The sequence below is a fragment of the Bombus fervidus genome, chromosome 1, assembly GCF_041682495.2.
Source record: "Bombus fervidus isolate BK054 chromosome 1, iyBomFerv1, whole genome shotgun sequence".
Taxonomy (NCBI): Eukaryota; Metazoa; Arthropoda; class Insecta; order Hymenoptera; family Apidae; genus Bombus; species Bombus fervidus.
Window position 1 is genome coordinate 5,134,911 of NC_091517.1, and position 15,956 is coordinate 5,150,866.

The 15,956-nt window shown below is 40.0% G+C and overlaps 1 protein-coding gene across 23 annotated transcripts in view; it reads left to right on the forward strand.

The window, feature by feature from the left end:
- Dlg1 (MAGUK family member discs large 1) overlaps positions 1–15,956 on the forward strand; it is a 530,764-nt gene that overhangs the window by 442,939 nt on the left and 71,869 nt on the right. For 20 of the 23 annotated variants that reach the window (XM_072004650.1, XM_072004679.1, XM_072004697.1 and 17 more), the window contains 2 exons: positions 103–265; positions 2,160–2,295. In XM_072004650.1, coding sequence (XP_071860751.1) covers positions 103–265; positions 2,160–2,295 — 299 coding nt within the window. The remainder of the gene's footprint in view (positions 1–102; positions 266–2,159; positions 2,296–15,956) is intronic. The other 3 variants (XM_072004622.1, XM_072004583.1, XM_072004750.1) reach the window with 1 other exon arrangement.

The window sequence follows — 15,956 nt, forward strand, 5'->3', positions numbered from 1 at the left end:
AGTCTAGTGAAATTGAATTACATTTCAACGGTATCAAGTTGTGGTATCGTGCTTTGACCAGCATAAAGAGAAGATAGAAAAGAGAGATTCCTTTGATTCTAGCAGGGCGACAAGAACCTCGAAAATGTGACGCACGAGGAAGCGGTGGCGACACTGAAGGCAATCCAGGATCGCGTGGTTCTTCTGGTGGCGAAACCGGAAACCGGAATCGTGCCGCCGCCACCACCCCCCATGGCCTCGGACAATTCGCTCTCACCGCAACCACGTAAGCGTGCCTCGTATCCTATTCACATACTATATTATTCACTCGCCGCGTAAATTCCGTGTCCGCGACTTTCTCCCCGTGCCTCGTTTCACGGGACATTTTCGGGATCTTTTCTCCTCGAATTTTCATGACGCTGCCTTCCGGAACAATAAATATTTCACGCACCGCGAAAAAATGTCTGCCTTACTTTTGTTCGCGACCAGCGGACGCGGTTCCACGCCAAGGAAATCCTTCCTCTACCGCGGAGTAAAAATGGGAACGGAACGTTGGGCGGGAGCGTTTTATGCTTCCCGATGTTTAGTACTAGTGTCACGGTGAACGAATTTAGAAAAGTGTGAATGTCGAGCATCAAACGCTACAGTGGATGTTCCATGTTCGAACATTTTGTGTTTGGAAAATGTAATTTTTGTTGTAAGAATTTTGATTATTTTGATACGAAGGTACTTTGCTCGCGTGTTTTTGTTAGTGATGTTGGATATTGAATGTGTCGGTAAAATAATTTTTAAAAATACCGAATATGGAAGTATAAAGTCATTGTTCGGAAGATACAGTGTCATAGAATGTGCAAGGATACATAAGGGTAATTTGTAGTAAAGTACGAAATATAAAATGCTGTGCTTGTAGATGAAATTAATATTGGATATAAAATGCATTCTCGAATAGAGTGAATTTTCCTCATCAGATAAAAATAGCTTCATTATTAATACACATAATGAACGAAGAAATTGAATTTTCTTCGCGTAGTTTAAAATTATTTCAGAAATTTATTTCTCAAGCTAACATAAAATGTTCACGACCATTTCTGTTCAATTTTATGGCGCTATACAAATTCCTCAACCCTTGCTTTATTAATTAGCGATTACTCATATGAAATACCTTGCATGTCGATCGATTTTTTATACAGTAACGTTCCTCCCATAATTCCTTCAGGTCTCAGGGGTGTCACATTGAATGATAAACACGGGAATTCCCAGTTTTCCTCCCGTGGCCATATCCAAGTGAATTTTTGATCCCAGGACTTTGTCACAAATTCCAAGCTATCTTGTCGCGCCAACGATCTCGTATAATTTATTCATAGTACTCATAAAGTCGAGCGCGTAAACTCTTCTCGTTCCACAGAGAGCCTGTAATGTAGCAGGAATACGTTCAGAAAGTGCCGAATTACAGTAATATTTTTCTTTATTTGAATTACGTTTCAATTGGAAAGTAATTGTACTATCTCTATTAATATAAATTAATGACTCTAACGAATTTCTGGCACTTATCTTTTGCGAAATTATCCCGAAATACAATGAAACAAAGTAGAATTTCATTTAATCGTTGTTCGCTTGATAAGCATTTCGAGAAATTAGGCTTTCTTTATTAACTCAGATATGTTAAAAATCTCTATTTAATATTTTTTTTAGAAAAAAATTCCTTTAGTTCGAGGCTAAATTGAATACCATGGCTATAAAGAGTATTTGCACGTACCCTTATTTTCCAACCGAGCATTTCGTTTTATTAGACCTCACGTTTTACGTTTTTGTAGTATAAAATTTGTTTTACTCATATGAAAGTATGTACTACTAAATGATACGAAATGTAGTATACTTGGATTTAATTAATCAGCATGCATATGCTGTAGCAAATATACAATGGGTATGTAGATACTTGTTGTAGCCATACTTCTGTGTATTCATCAAATTTTTTAAATTTTCTAACACGATTAAACAAGATGACTATTCGTTCAAAAGAATGTTGGCCAGTACTATAGAAATCGCAAAATAAAATAGAGTACCTTGCAAATTTTGCAATTATCCTTTTAGAAGGATGATATAAATATATGGGTTAAGAGGAAGCCAATTTCTAAATTACACGCGCATCGGTATTTTACGTTCGTTCCCGTTATTAACAGGAAAACAAAATGGTTCTGTGTCGGCGCTGGAGAACAACTCGACGCTGCCGTATTCGCAAGAATCACGTCACGCGTCTTCTCTCGCTCTTCACGGCGCGGCCACGCCACGAGCTGTTTCTCAGGAGGACGTATCACGGTGAGTTCTTTCGAAGTACGCTTTCTTTTCTTTACGACGAAAGTACGAAGTAGCTATGCCCTCTCGTTTCAAATCTCTTTCCTCTTCTTCTCCGTTATTCTCGAAGCGTTTCTTTCTGCGCGACTGTCTTTGTATCTCTGTCTCCGCGTGGAAACTCTTCCGTTCGCTTTGAAAAATAAGGAACCAGAACGTCACGTATACTTCTTTTTAAAGCGAATCACCCGAACGTCGCGCGATGTTCTTTCATTTTACTTTCTCCTCTTTTTCTATCTTTTCCCCCTGCTTTGTTAGTTCGCTCCGGTGCGCCAGTTACTTCGCTGTGTATATGTTAGTGGAAGAATGCGACGCAAAGAATATAAATCTAGAGGAATGTCGCACCCAAGATTTTCTTTAACGAATGACATACTTCATAGTATTCGAGTGGAGTAAAACACGAGCCAAATTTATATTTATACAGAAGTGAAAACGCCGGATTATATTGTTCGTGGTTATTAATATGGCAGGTATAACATACATCTATTTTTTACAAACACGACTCTCTGAAAACTATACTGGTGTAAATCAATCGACTGATAGTTTTTATAAAATCTATCACATTTATCATCGAGAATCCTTATATCCTTTCATATCATGAAAATGTCTCGCGGCAGATAATCGAGATTTATGAAATCGAAACGTTGTACTTTTCGTACTTTTATTGAAACCGATGTCTAAATTCGACTTCTCAAAATTTTGTCTCACAACACTATCATCTTCAGCCCTCCGTATAGTTGCCAAAGACAATTATCAATTGATCGAAACGAAAGGTAGACAAAACGACGTAAGCAAGAGCCAGAACTTAAACAGGCTAATCCATACGAACTTTCGTTATTGTCCAAAACACTGAATCGTAAATACCCTTGCGTGAATAGCAACCGTATTCCGTGCATAAACACACACAATCCACTGGCTAATTATATAGTCACAGAGACTGTTGAATTAGCCAGCGACGGGCACGAGAGGGCAACACACCACGAAGCAGATAGAGACAGTGATTGTTTACCTCGGGGTAGACGCAGCTTTAGGGGTGAAAGGGGTTGCCTTGGCTACTGTGCGGACTAATTGCCAATGGATTAAGGGCTTATCGAATCGGTCCGACTACCAGAGACCGGATTGGTTTGAACGCATTATATATCCTCAGGAACCTCTGGTAGTGGACCCCATCCTTTCCATATATAACAACGTTGCGCTTTGCGCAGGTTAAGGTCAGCTGAACATTAACCGAATATTGGCTTTCGTTAGCGTTTGCAATTGAATCTTAGATAAATGCAGTCTCCAAGGATGACCGAAACATTGTGGGTACATTTGGAACAGAACTTATTTGGCATTAATAAGTTTTATGGGAGTTTCTCACATTATCGAGTCGTTAAGAAACTCCGGTATCGAGTTTGTTTTTTCGAGTAATTGGAATGTTATATTAAAGCTTTTTTAAGCAATGAGAGATACTTTCAATGACAAATGAAAGTCTATAATCGAAACAAATATTTCAAAAGGGATAAAACTTACACAAGCTTTCCAAAGCGAAAAATTATTTAGGAACTTACAGAAAAATACTTATTAAACGTATAATATTGGCGGAAAGTATAGATTCTAGAGCACAATGATCAAACATTATGTTTGTAATTGTTCCATTTTTAGCTCTTGAAATCTCACTTTGACAATCGTGACCTTCTTCTAACATAGGATTGAATTACTTTGAATTGAGAAATACATGTGCGAATTCAGAAGAAATAGTTCTGCGAAAATTTTCCAAAGAAAGCGAGGAAGGAAAAAGGAAAAAGGAAAGAAAAAAGGCGAACGATAGAAAACGAAGGTGGGAAAGATAACACTTCTCCTTTCCCTACTAAGCTTTTCCCAATCGACGAGTATTGAGGGAAATGTAGGTATACCAGATATCCAGAAGATCTCGAAAACGCTTCGGCCCGTCTGAAACTACAGTTGCGCAGAAAGTTTCACGTAGCCGCACTTAATGAAATATTCCATCGGTGGCAATATTTAACGGAGCAGTTTCTCGGAGTAGTCAAAAGTGCAATTAGTTCCTCCACTCTTTCTCCGGCGAGGACTCGTATTCCTCTTGATTCCGGTTAAAGTTTCAAGCCTCTTTCAGTTATGTGCGGTCGGTGAATCGGATTTAGCCCGGAGGGGTTTCGCGTGTATCAACTTCACCAGCGACAGACTTACGCTAGCGCAGGGGAAGAAGAAGCAATGAGAAATGAATATATAGAAGAAAGGGAAAGAGGGTGTATGGACGCCGAGTTATTACGGACATCGGCGAAGATCTATGAAAAAACTTTAATTTCTAGCTCCGTAAATTAGTCGGAACCATAATGCTGCGGTAGTAATTTATCCTCCGGTTGTGAACTGGTCGTGAAACCAGCGTTTGCCAAAATGCGGCTTGCGCGGACTTTAAGGGGAATTAGGATAATTATTTAGCGCTCGACCGGGCGGAAGTTTGCACAGCCTCTCCTTTCTTCGAGATTGTAAAAGATGATTTCTCTTGGCTTGTGAAGGGGTTGCTTTGCTATAACCAGCAACGAGATGATTAATCCTCAGTTTTTGAAAGAGAAGCGTTATCTTGGCGAAATATCAGAATGGAAGTATAATGAAAAATAATGGGCAAGATATTTGAGATAGTGTTGGCATTCTGTAAAGATTACGGAGGTATTTCATACCTTCCTATTAATACAACAAATATCATAAAATATTGTAGTGTCGTGGACGAAAGGCCTAAGAGATATCGGGCGAACTATAAACAATGTCGCGAGAAAGCCGAAGTGCCGACAGGCCCAATAATGTATCGTCGGTCCTTCAATCGATAAGTTCCGCGGAGAAGGCCTGCGTGATCCTGGCCATGAGCGGTTGCGAAACACGTGCGTGGTGGGGCTAAGACAAAAGACAAAGGGATGCTAAGGGACAAAGACGAATTGACGAGTTGAAAAGTGAGAGAGTGTGAATCGAGAAGTCAGGGAGTGCGAATTGCGTTGTCGAAATAGTGTGGTCCGCCTGAGAGAGAACGTTGGAACCATAGTGACGAGAGTTGCAAATCAACTATTTAGTTGTCTTAATTATAGTACGTCATTGTGATTAGTTCACGTTAAACAACCATCGTTTTCTGTTTAACCAACATCTGTTTAATCCATTTATTGTAAATAAACTAATTGTAGTAAAGATCCTACAATATCAAAATTATTGCGATAGAATATAATTGGAAGTTCTTTTTAAATGTTCGTCCGAGTAAATAGAATTAAACAATATTTAAGACATTTCAAGAGACAGCAGAGTAAATGTCAATCTATCGTTCAGCTTTCTCTTCTCACGTTCATCAAATCGATCCTTTTATAGCACCGTTTGTTTTTCTCTCTGAAACAACTCGTATTTTCCGCCTTAACACGAGTACCCGAAAAACAGTCGAGGAACATCGATCGGCGAGAGTGAAATACCGATCGTGAGAGACGGAAGAAAACCTCGTCTTTCAGCACGGCAACGGTAACTTTTACCTCTCTTTCACGGAACCATTTTCAACATTCGTTTTCTATCACCATTATTTTACATAATATCGTTACACATTATACTCACTACAATTATACTTACTTTCTCTTCACAATTAAAAAGCAGCTTTAGAAACATGGACTGCTTATCCCTTAAACACCTGTCTTATTCGTGCACTATAATAATCTTTGTGAGCGCTGTTCAAAATAAACTTGTACGAAATTTCTGCTAAGCACGGAGCAGCTCCTGGGGAATAGTTCTGACAGCGTAGCGGTCTGGTGTTTGTAGGATTCAAAAGGAAATAATGGCCCCTTGGTATCAAGAGTTCCGCACGCGCTTAGGGAAAGCTTCGCGGCGTTTATTCGAATTTCATTAGCCCGAGCGGACGGTGGGATTTCGCCTAACGTTTGGAAACTGTCGAGCAAATGTTTTTGCCGCGGTAACGAGAGGTTGGGCGAGGCAACTTAATTTTATCCTATGCAAGTTAATTACGCTCGGCAATTGAGGGCGAACGGAGCTCCGTTGTTCAAGCTTATACATGTGGCGTTCTATCCCTTCGGTAAATAACTCACGTGTTTAACCATCCAGAGAATTATGGTTTTCTAATCCTCTGCAATATTTGGAAGGAAGGATCTAACATAGTCTCGCGCGTTAAACACATCCATAAATCCTTGATGCACCTGGGTACTCTGTACGCAATTTGCCATCGATCGCGACTTCTGTATGCCGTTTGATGTTCATGCGGGGGTCGATTTTTCTGTCGTTTCCCTTTCATACCTTCTGCCATACTAGTTCAAACTCCGCTAAAAGATTCCAATGCATAGCCACGCGGATCGTAAATCACATAAATCGCATAATCATACTCACTTCTTCAAAGATGAATTTTTAGGATAACTTCACTTTTAATCGAGATTTATAATAGGATATTAATAGGAGGATGAAGCATAAGAGAGAGGTATAATAAATTGCGTTGAAACATTGGTTGGTGTTAGAAGATTTATTTGTGAACGATCGGTTGGATACTTGTGTGCAGTCTGTCTGATCCTTGAACTATTTGCATCTTTATGACGGAGCATTAAAAGAATATACATGTAATAAATTATGTATCATAGTCGTTTTATTTGTGGGATGTATATGAAAATTATTTGTCGAATTAGTAAATATCTCGTTTATACAAACTAATCGGTGTTCGTAGGAAATAAATTGTTTAGTAGTGAAAATCTAGTAGTTCACGTATTAATCACAGTTTAAATAACGCGTCTCTACATTTTTAGCATTTGTAATTGAGTGAAAAGGTATCGCTTGATTTTTTTTTTTAAAGTCAGCATATTTTAGAACCTACGCCGATGTAAGGGAATTTGGGATGTTTGTTTAAACCGGAAGCGAGAAAGTTAGCGGCGCGTGTCAGCAGTTAAGAATCTATCCACTGTTCTGTATGTGGTAGTTGTGAAAGAAGTGGCGCTTGGGTCGCAGGTCAGCTTCACCCTCTGGGAAAGGGTAGAGTGTAGAGGGTAGAGGAGAAGCGAATTCTTGGCACGGTTGCAGTTGTTCAGCCACGAACGGGCTGCGCACACGTGTGCTTGCAAACACTTCAGCACAGCTGAACTGCGCACGTAAACTTAGAAAAACTCGATTCTGTCCGCGTTCTAATATACAGGATCGTTCAAAAATAGTTTCACGCTCCTCCGCGGATAATCTGCGGTGCCAGTAACGATTTATTCTTATGAGAAACTGTTATTTTTTGCGAATACTGTCAAAATTAACGCGTTCGAGATTTGTATTATTATTTGTAATAGTTTTCTTAGTTAAAAAGTCCACAATTCTTTGTGGTAAATACTTTGTTATATTTTCGATATTTTCCTGAAAGTCGTTTCGGAGGATACGAAATTTTGAAACGAGCGGCAGCTTGCCTTTTTTGGCAAACAACGCGCGCGCACTCAAGTATTGGATCGTGCGCGACACGCCATCGTGCAACCGATGCACTTGTGTTGATACATCTGCAGCAGCGGTCCTGAATGCAGGCCAAGGTCAAAGCTGGCCTGGGTCACGAGCGAGCTTGCTGGCTTTCGACAATTTCGCTTACGTAATACACGGTTACCTCTGGTATCGATCTGGTACATCTAGAGATATATTTGGTCGCATCTGGTCCCGTCTTCAAACAAGATAGTGGCGAATCCTGATAAATTTTCACTTCCGCGTTATCGTTTTTCCCTTTAAGCCGCTTTCATTTTCCACTTAAAAAATATCCAAGCAAATTTTCTATTCCGAAGTCTTTTGCGCAATATTTTTTAACAAGGTAGTCTTTCTATTAAATTCATCAAATTAACCCTCCCCCTCCTTTTCTAATATTATGTTACGTTCGTGACGTGGATTGAAACGCAAACTTCTCTGATTTTAATTAAATTACAAGATTGGATCATCGAATACAAATTGCGTATAATGTTTCAATAGCTTTCGTTAGACACAGAGTTAAAATAGTAAATAAAAGGGAGAAGGGTTGACACAATGTTCCGCTCTCTCTTACGGAATTATAATTAAATCTACGAAATCATAGTACACTTTAGAACGATCCCAAAAGATTCTAGACGATCAGAAGACACGAGAAAAGATATCGAAAGAGAGGACGATTGTTCCCATGCAGACAAAGGTATCCCGAAGATCAGGAAATGAAACATCCCAATATCGTCAGTATTGCCAGTGGCTAACAACGAGCATACTGGTCGCTAGGTCGAAGAGAACCGACGAATGAAACTTGTCGGGAAGCAGCAAGGAGCGAGGAACAATGGCGCGATCCTGGGTGTCGCGTTTAGAAAGAAAGAGGACTGGATGGTCGGATAAAAATTCGCGGAGCTCTTCCGGTGAAGCCTGCGGAAAATCCTAGCCCGTTCAACCCGTCCGGATAATGGAAGATCATCTGGTGTCGGAAAATCCACTATTCTTCGATGCGTAGTGCCTTTCCTCCGTAGAAATTGTTCGCCGGGAAACCATCCTTACCTAAACTATATATGCTCTCGTTCTCCTATTATTTCTGCTGACTTTAATGGAAAAATGCTCAATACGCCAGGCCGAATACCGTTCATGCGAAAGTACTTCCATCGTTTTCCCGCTGAACGTCTGAAGACGTAGATGTTATTGAAACGAATCTCTCTGCTGGCTCGTGAAAATTCTGAATTGTCAGGGAGGCTCGTCCGACATATTGCGAAATGTTTAACCTTTTCGTAGAATATAGTGAGAGTTAAATACTTTTTAAATCAATTAAAGTCACGTATATGAGTAATATGATTTTCTATATTCTCGTTTCAGAAGAAATTTTGGACCAATTATAATTGACATTTCACATGACATGACACATTAATTATTTACGGAATAATTCTATCTCTCGGGAAAGTAAATCATCTCGACATACGTGTGCGCTATATATCTACGTACTGTCGCGCGAGAAAAACAGATGTCGCATTTCAAAAATGTCCGTAGTCCAAAGGTTGGAATCGATTGCGTCAAATCTGCAGTTGTTGGCCAAGGAAATGAGGTTAGCGTGGTGCTGATTCTGCTCAGTCCCGGTGGCACCGTGGGTATTTGAAGCGTGTCTTTCGCAAAGCGGCATTAAACAACGTTCAGCAATAACGATTGTTGGTCATTTCGTGAGGGTTTTCTTTCAATGAGACACCGTTGGCGTGACGGCAACCTCGATGCTAGAATTGCTGAGTTGCCGACACCTTTCTTGTCACAATCAACGAATTATTGATCGACATATGATTTAAGGAATGTAGCTCGTGTTTGTAAATTAAAAAATGCCTGCTCATGTTTATATTCTTCGATAATTGGATACGTAGATTACGCAGTTATATTTTCGGCTTGAATATGGATGATTCATTATATCGAATCGATGAGTTGGAACCGTGTTTCGTATTGATTAAAATACAAGTTTATAGACAGTATCGAGTTGATCGTTAGACAGGTCGGGTCACTCGACCGTCGCCGGCACAATTAACGAAGATTCGAAATGCAAATGACTGTTTCGACAGGTTGATTGTTGTGTTTGTTCTCGAGCGGTGCATCAATCTCTGTATCAATAAAACAGGTTCGACGTGTTGCCATGTAATCTGGAACCTTCTGGTGAATTGGCTTCATTATGTCGATCGAAGGACTGTCCGGTTTGTGAATTCCTGTCAAATAAACGACGAATAAGACAACAAAATTTCTCTTCTTTTCAATGCAAATTATTACCTGTACAGAATCAAGAGCTTCGTTAAAATTATTAATTGTTATGTATTTTTTTAACTTAAGCAAGATTGGACTGTATAACCAATGTTATTAATACTTTCTAAGTATTCAAGACTATATATTATTGCCCAAAACGAATGAATAATCTAAAAACTAATAATCTTGAAATATATTGAATAACAATATATTGAATTTTAAAATACATTCTATAGAAGACAGGGCATGTGACTTCTCACTTTTTCACTTGTGGCCTTCATATAATTCCCTTGCACTTATATATTTATTACTTATATATATATATAATTTTCTTGCACTTATATATAGTATTTAGTCTCGACTAACACAAATTTCTCTAACACTCACAGCGTTAAATCGAGAAATACATCGTATATAACCCATCATGTTGTAAATAAAACACGAAATCTCTGAATCCGTACAATGTTCCTGCACAAAAAGAACACCTTTTCACCTATCATATGCAGAAAGGAAACGAGATAACGCTGCTTCATTTCGAACAGTTAATAATCGTGGTCGGAGACGCGGTTCGCAAGATAAAGCCACGCGTAGCGGAAGGGTTGTACAGACTGTAGAGTGCGGGGGTTGCATTGTACCCGTCGATCGAAATTATCCAACGTCGAGTGAGTCATCGATCTCAGTCTACACTTAGATGCGACCTAGAGTACTTCCTGGATATACACAGTCTGGCATATCGATACCTGGAAATCAAGATTTATCGTTGGCCTCCTGGAAGGCGCCACGAGTTTTCCAGCACGTTTCACCGGCTCGCCGATCTCACGACAGAAACATATTGATCCTGAGCAGGGACAGAGAGCGTGGCGTGGAGTTGAAGAGAGGGAATACCGTTGCGCGACATGTATGGGCTATCGGAGCCGCCGTTCGAGTTCAAACCACTCGTAAACAAGTTTGTTGTATCCTATCGAGGATTTTCACGGTCCATGTCGTGTAAATAATCCTCTAACCGTGTTAAGAAGTGGGTCGTGGGTGGCACGACCGCCTGATTTTCTCTTCCGATACGCTCTTGTAGAATCGAAAAATTGAACCCGTGGATGCAGCAGATTGAATTATCCCATTGTATTCCCATCATATGAATGAATTAAAGGGGAAATGACGAAAGAGTTGGATATTGAGGGTATTAAAAAGAAATTATCGTCGATGAAAACTTCATTCTTGAATGTGTCTCATCATCCTTTGTATGATATTAGTAAATATCGATTAGAGAATCCGATGGCTACGCTATATCAGATTACTCGAAATATGCATTGACCGATCGGTGATGTAAATTTATTGTCAATTAAACTAAAATTTCTAAAATTTCTGACGACAAAGAGATATAAAAAGTCCGAAAATTGCGTGACCCATTTCGTCATTAACGAAAGTACTTTTGGAAATATGGAAATTATTTAATAATACGATATGTCACGCGATCAAACTGCACCTTGATAATCTTCCCGATTCACGAAGGAAATTTCCTTATAATATTCCCGTTAACGTACGGCTGGCGAATAAAAGAGCAACATGAAAAGTTCGCAAAGACTTCGGTGAATTACCGCGGCCATTTTCATGGCATATCCGCGCATAACACGCCGCGATAGCGCGGTATAAGGCAATGCGGAGTGATAGGATCAAAGTTCGCGGTTATCGCTGCGGTAAGTGCTCAGGGTGCTTCATTAACTGGGCAGAAGTTATGCCAGGATCGTGACACAAAGGACAAAAGGCGGAGAGCTTGTTGCCAGGTTGCGGCTGTTTGTGAAGCTTGCGGCCGGTCGTGGCTGTGGTATCAATTGCTTGAAAGTTGACACGGAATTATCTTGCATAATCTTTTTTTCTCTCTTCTTTATATTCTTAAAAATTAAAAATCAGATGAGAAATTTTCAGGATTCTTTTCATGAAGTGTAATTCTTGAGTTAATTCGTACGAACTTTCTCTATTCTTTAAAACCCGATTAGCTTAAGGATAAAGCAAAACGTGCGGACACAAAGGTAAAAGTCACGTAAACCGGAGCTCGTTTAGAATTTTTTTCGTTTGACGCTTTTTCAAGTAATTGGAATATCAAAATCCTTGGAACGTGACAGTCTCGTTTAATATTTCTAGTTTATTTCAGGATTTAACTATTAGTAGTGTCGTTAAAGCTGCAGATTAAATACAAAAGATCTTCCGCTCCTGTTAACAGTTTTTATTTCGAACATTAATAGTTCCTAGATGTAATCATCCTCTTTCGACCATATATTTCCTTTTTCATTTCGTCTGTCGTAAAATAGTGCCACACACAGTGGGCTTAATTTCTTCCTCGGTTTACGGGCACTGGAACACTTGACAATGGTCTTACAATCAAATCGTCAACCGAGCCGTGCACTAAACCCCGAGATTTTCTTTCTCTTCTTTCTCTCGTGCACATTCGTACGCCGGCATCCTACACTATGAATCAAAGGGAAAACGCGGAGTTCCAAACATCATATGGAGAGGGCAGGATTTCGAGATCATTTTTCGCTGAAGAAAGACATTCACAGGGCTCTATATTATAAATGGAGTTTCTTTCGACGTGGATTGTGAACATAGGGCGAGTATTAATCAAAAGTAGGAAAATCGAGTAGAAAAAATAGGGCAAAGAATTTTTTAATCTATCGACAGTGTCGCCATAAGCATAATTTAGAATACTACTTTGGAAAAGGTAGATAGAATTCCCAAATGTTGGTAGTATTTCATACGAAGATCATAGGAGAAAAACGTGATAAGTACATCTTGTTGATTTTCCGATCTTAGTACGATAAAATTTAAGATAGAAAGAACATGTCAGGTCTGAAGATGTAATATCGTAATATATTATAATTTTTTATATTTTTTATTTTATTATAATAATTTGCAAATTTTAAAGAGGAAAGAGCACATGTTTTGTTCTAGAACCACATACAGAGAAAAATTTGATAATATGAAGTTGATAGACAACGTACTGAATCATAAAACAGTTTCCCCGTAAAAACGTGAAACGTGACTTATCGTGTTTTTTCTTTGTAGTCTTAATATGTGAAAACATCCAAATGTTCTACTACCGAGAAAGAAAAAGGTTAAAAAAGCTAACACGTTGCGTTTCTCATGGTTTGTGTCAGTAAATGAACGAAAGAAGTATGGCAAGTTTTCGACAAACTTACGAACGTTCACCTGTCTAAAAAAGATCAACGTTCTCGCTTTAATTTCCGTCAGCAGTTAGAAAGGGTCGCGACGGCAGCAATCTGCAGATATTGATTTATAGCAAGAAACAAAAGGATCCAGACTGTCAATGGCGCAGAAGGCGGGAGTAGACACCACCTGCGGCCCTTTTGATATCCGCGAAATGAGAACTTTGCCACGGACAGGTCTCTTTCACTTATTCCGCTGCTTCCGTTGCTCTTGACGCCATTTCTCGTCCATAAACACGCCTGTTAAACGTTATTCTGATTTTGTTACGCGAAAACAGAGAAAATTTGTATTCGTTTGAAACATCTTCTCGTTTTGATATAATTTGGAAAGTAGATCCGTTCACGACATCAAAAGATGCAGTTGTTTTCTTTCTTTAACCTCTCAGCAGTAGCGCATAATGTGTTACGCGTAATGAGCTACAAAAATTTCACATCTGACGCTTGATACATTTCTATTCTCTCGGTCTCTCATTTTGTGTCGTTCATATTTCCCAGTCTTATCCTTTAAACAAATCTGTACTGTAAATGAATTTTCACCCAATTTTTGCTTGCTCGACATCTGAATTTCTGCGATACCTGTGTCTCGTTTGCTTGCTTTCTACTTTTCACCTTTTTCTCTCAGATTTCAATTAAAATTCTTTTGACTTGAGTTTAATAACTGTACAGAATCAACTTGTAGCTCTGCAAGTGTTTTTAATATACTTGGAATTATCTCGCAATTGATTTCTTCCTTGACCAGCATCCAACGTAGATTTCTCGATCTATTTTATTTTATTAACAATCCACATGTTAATACGTCAATTCGTGTTGTGTCCTAACGCCCTAACGTTGTTGTTGACTTTAATGTGACATTTGTATGACGATTCGTACCGCATACATATCAACAACTGTCATTCTATCACCAAAGGAATAGAATTGAGATGGATAGGTGGTGATAGGTGCTGAAGAAATACTTGATTATAATTAACAGTATATTTATTAACAATACTCTCGATGTATACTTTACGTAAAACTCGCTATTACACTTAGCGGTTCGTACTTTGGGTTACAACTCGACTTTTAAACGATGTGTTACGATAGCGGTTGAGCAGAGTGCGCGGCACAAGTTAGGATGATGATTGCTCAAAATGCGTCGAGGAACTCTAGTCAACTACCAACTGTCTTTCCGTCACGATGATGCTGCAGAGGAAAACTATGATGGGGTTAGGATACGAGATCATCGGATTTGTCGAGGAAAGTCGAGGAAAGAAATGAACATCGCTGTTAATTGGTTAATCTCTAGGTTGGTGATTGAGGAAGGATGCTAATCGCTCTCGAGAGAAAGTTGCTAGCGGGAAGCATCATACGTGAGGAAAATCAGATTTCCCGTATCCTTCCGTAGTAGGTAACAAATTTAAGAATGCTAAGACTAAAACTATTTGTTCATTTGAAGGACCTTAGCTAGAGAAATCCTAAGATTTATAGTGGGTCCTTAGGCTAGTTGAAAGTATGCTATGAAAATGTTTCGACATCTGGCAATCATCTTGTTCGAAATATAGGGTCTTTGTGTAGCAAGCCACAGGACAGAAACCGTCGGAAGGTTTGCTGTCGAGTGCCGCTACAGTACCCCCTTATCAGTGATAACGTTTTTTTTCTTCGCGCAGGTAGATCTTACGTGCTAGCTTATCCACGACCTGCCTGAAAACAATTAGGAAAGTGAATTTATCGTTTTGCAAACTGCGCGCGTGGTGTAATAGCTTCTTGAGTCACCTTCGCTCTGCTATGCCCGCTCAGCGTTTTGAGTAGTTGGGGTTTTGAGCGGTATGAACACGTCGTGGGTTCCTACACTATTTTCGCGCTGCTGATGTTCGATGTCGTTGGGTACAACGAAAGCTGGTTTTAATCAGTCTACGGATATATTTATATGCTTGTTGTTTACTTCTATGGTATAATTTTTCTCGCCTCGTTGCATCACCTTACATGGCCCGTCGTAGGATGGTTGTAGAGGGCCAACGTGGTCGAATCTATGAGGCGTTTATTTCTTGCCATTGTCTACCAACAATTCGTAGTGGCTAAGGAAGTCCACGCCGATAATAGGCGTCTTAACGTCCGCTATTATAAAACGTCATTTCAGTGCTTGACGCAATGCTAGCTCGGGGGACACTAGGATGGTGCCGTAGGTCGCCATGTGTGACCCGTTAGCCGCGAACAGCTCGTACGTATCTTTGTTCGCGGGTCCGTGTAGTTTGTTGCGCGGGTATATGCATATATCGGCGCCGATGTCCACGAGGAAGGAGACCTTCGATTTCCTGTCTGTGACAAAGATGCGGCGGGATACTAGACTGTCGTCGCATACCGCGTGTTTGCGGACAGCTGGTTCCGTTTCGCCTGGGTTCAGCTGCATGAGGAGCGACACTTCTTCGCGCGTTCTTTGAGCGTCGCGTGGTAGTAACAGAATCCGAGCTGCTGTAGTCTATCTCTCGAAGTCGATCTACGAGGACTCCGGCTTCGTCGTCGCGAAGGGCGGGCACTGCCAAAGCTCAGCGTGCTCATTTGCATCTGCAGTTGTATCATTTGTTCGTTCAACGCGTTGTAGCAGGCGACCAATGGTTCGCTTGCTCCAGCGTTTTCTACAGGTGGCTCGGTTACCGTTGCTATTTGGGATGCGCGTTGGCGAATCTCTAAATATGCTTCCTCTATCTGGTCGGCTGCCCACGTTAACTTTTCCGCATTGGT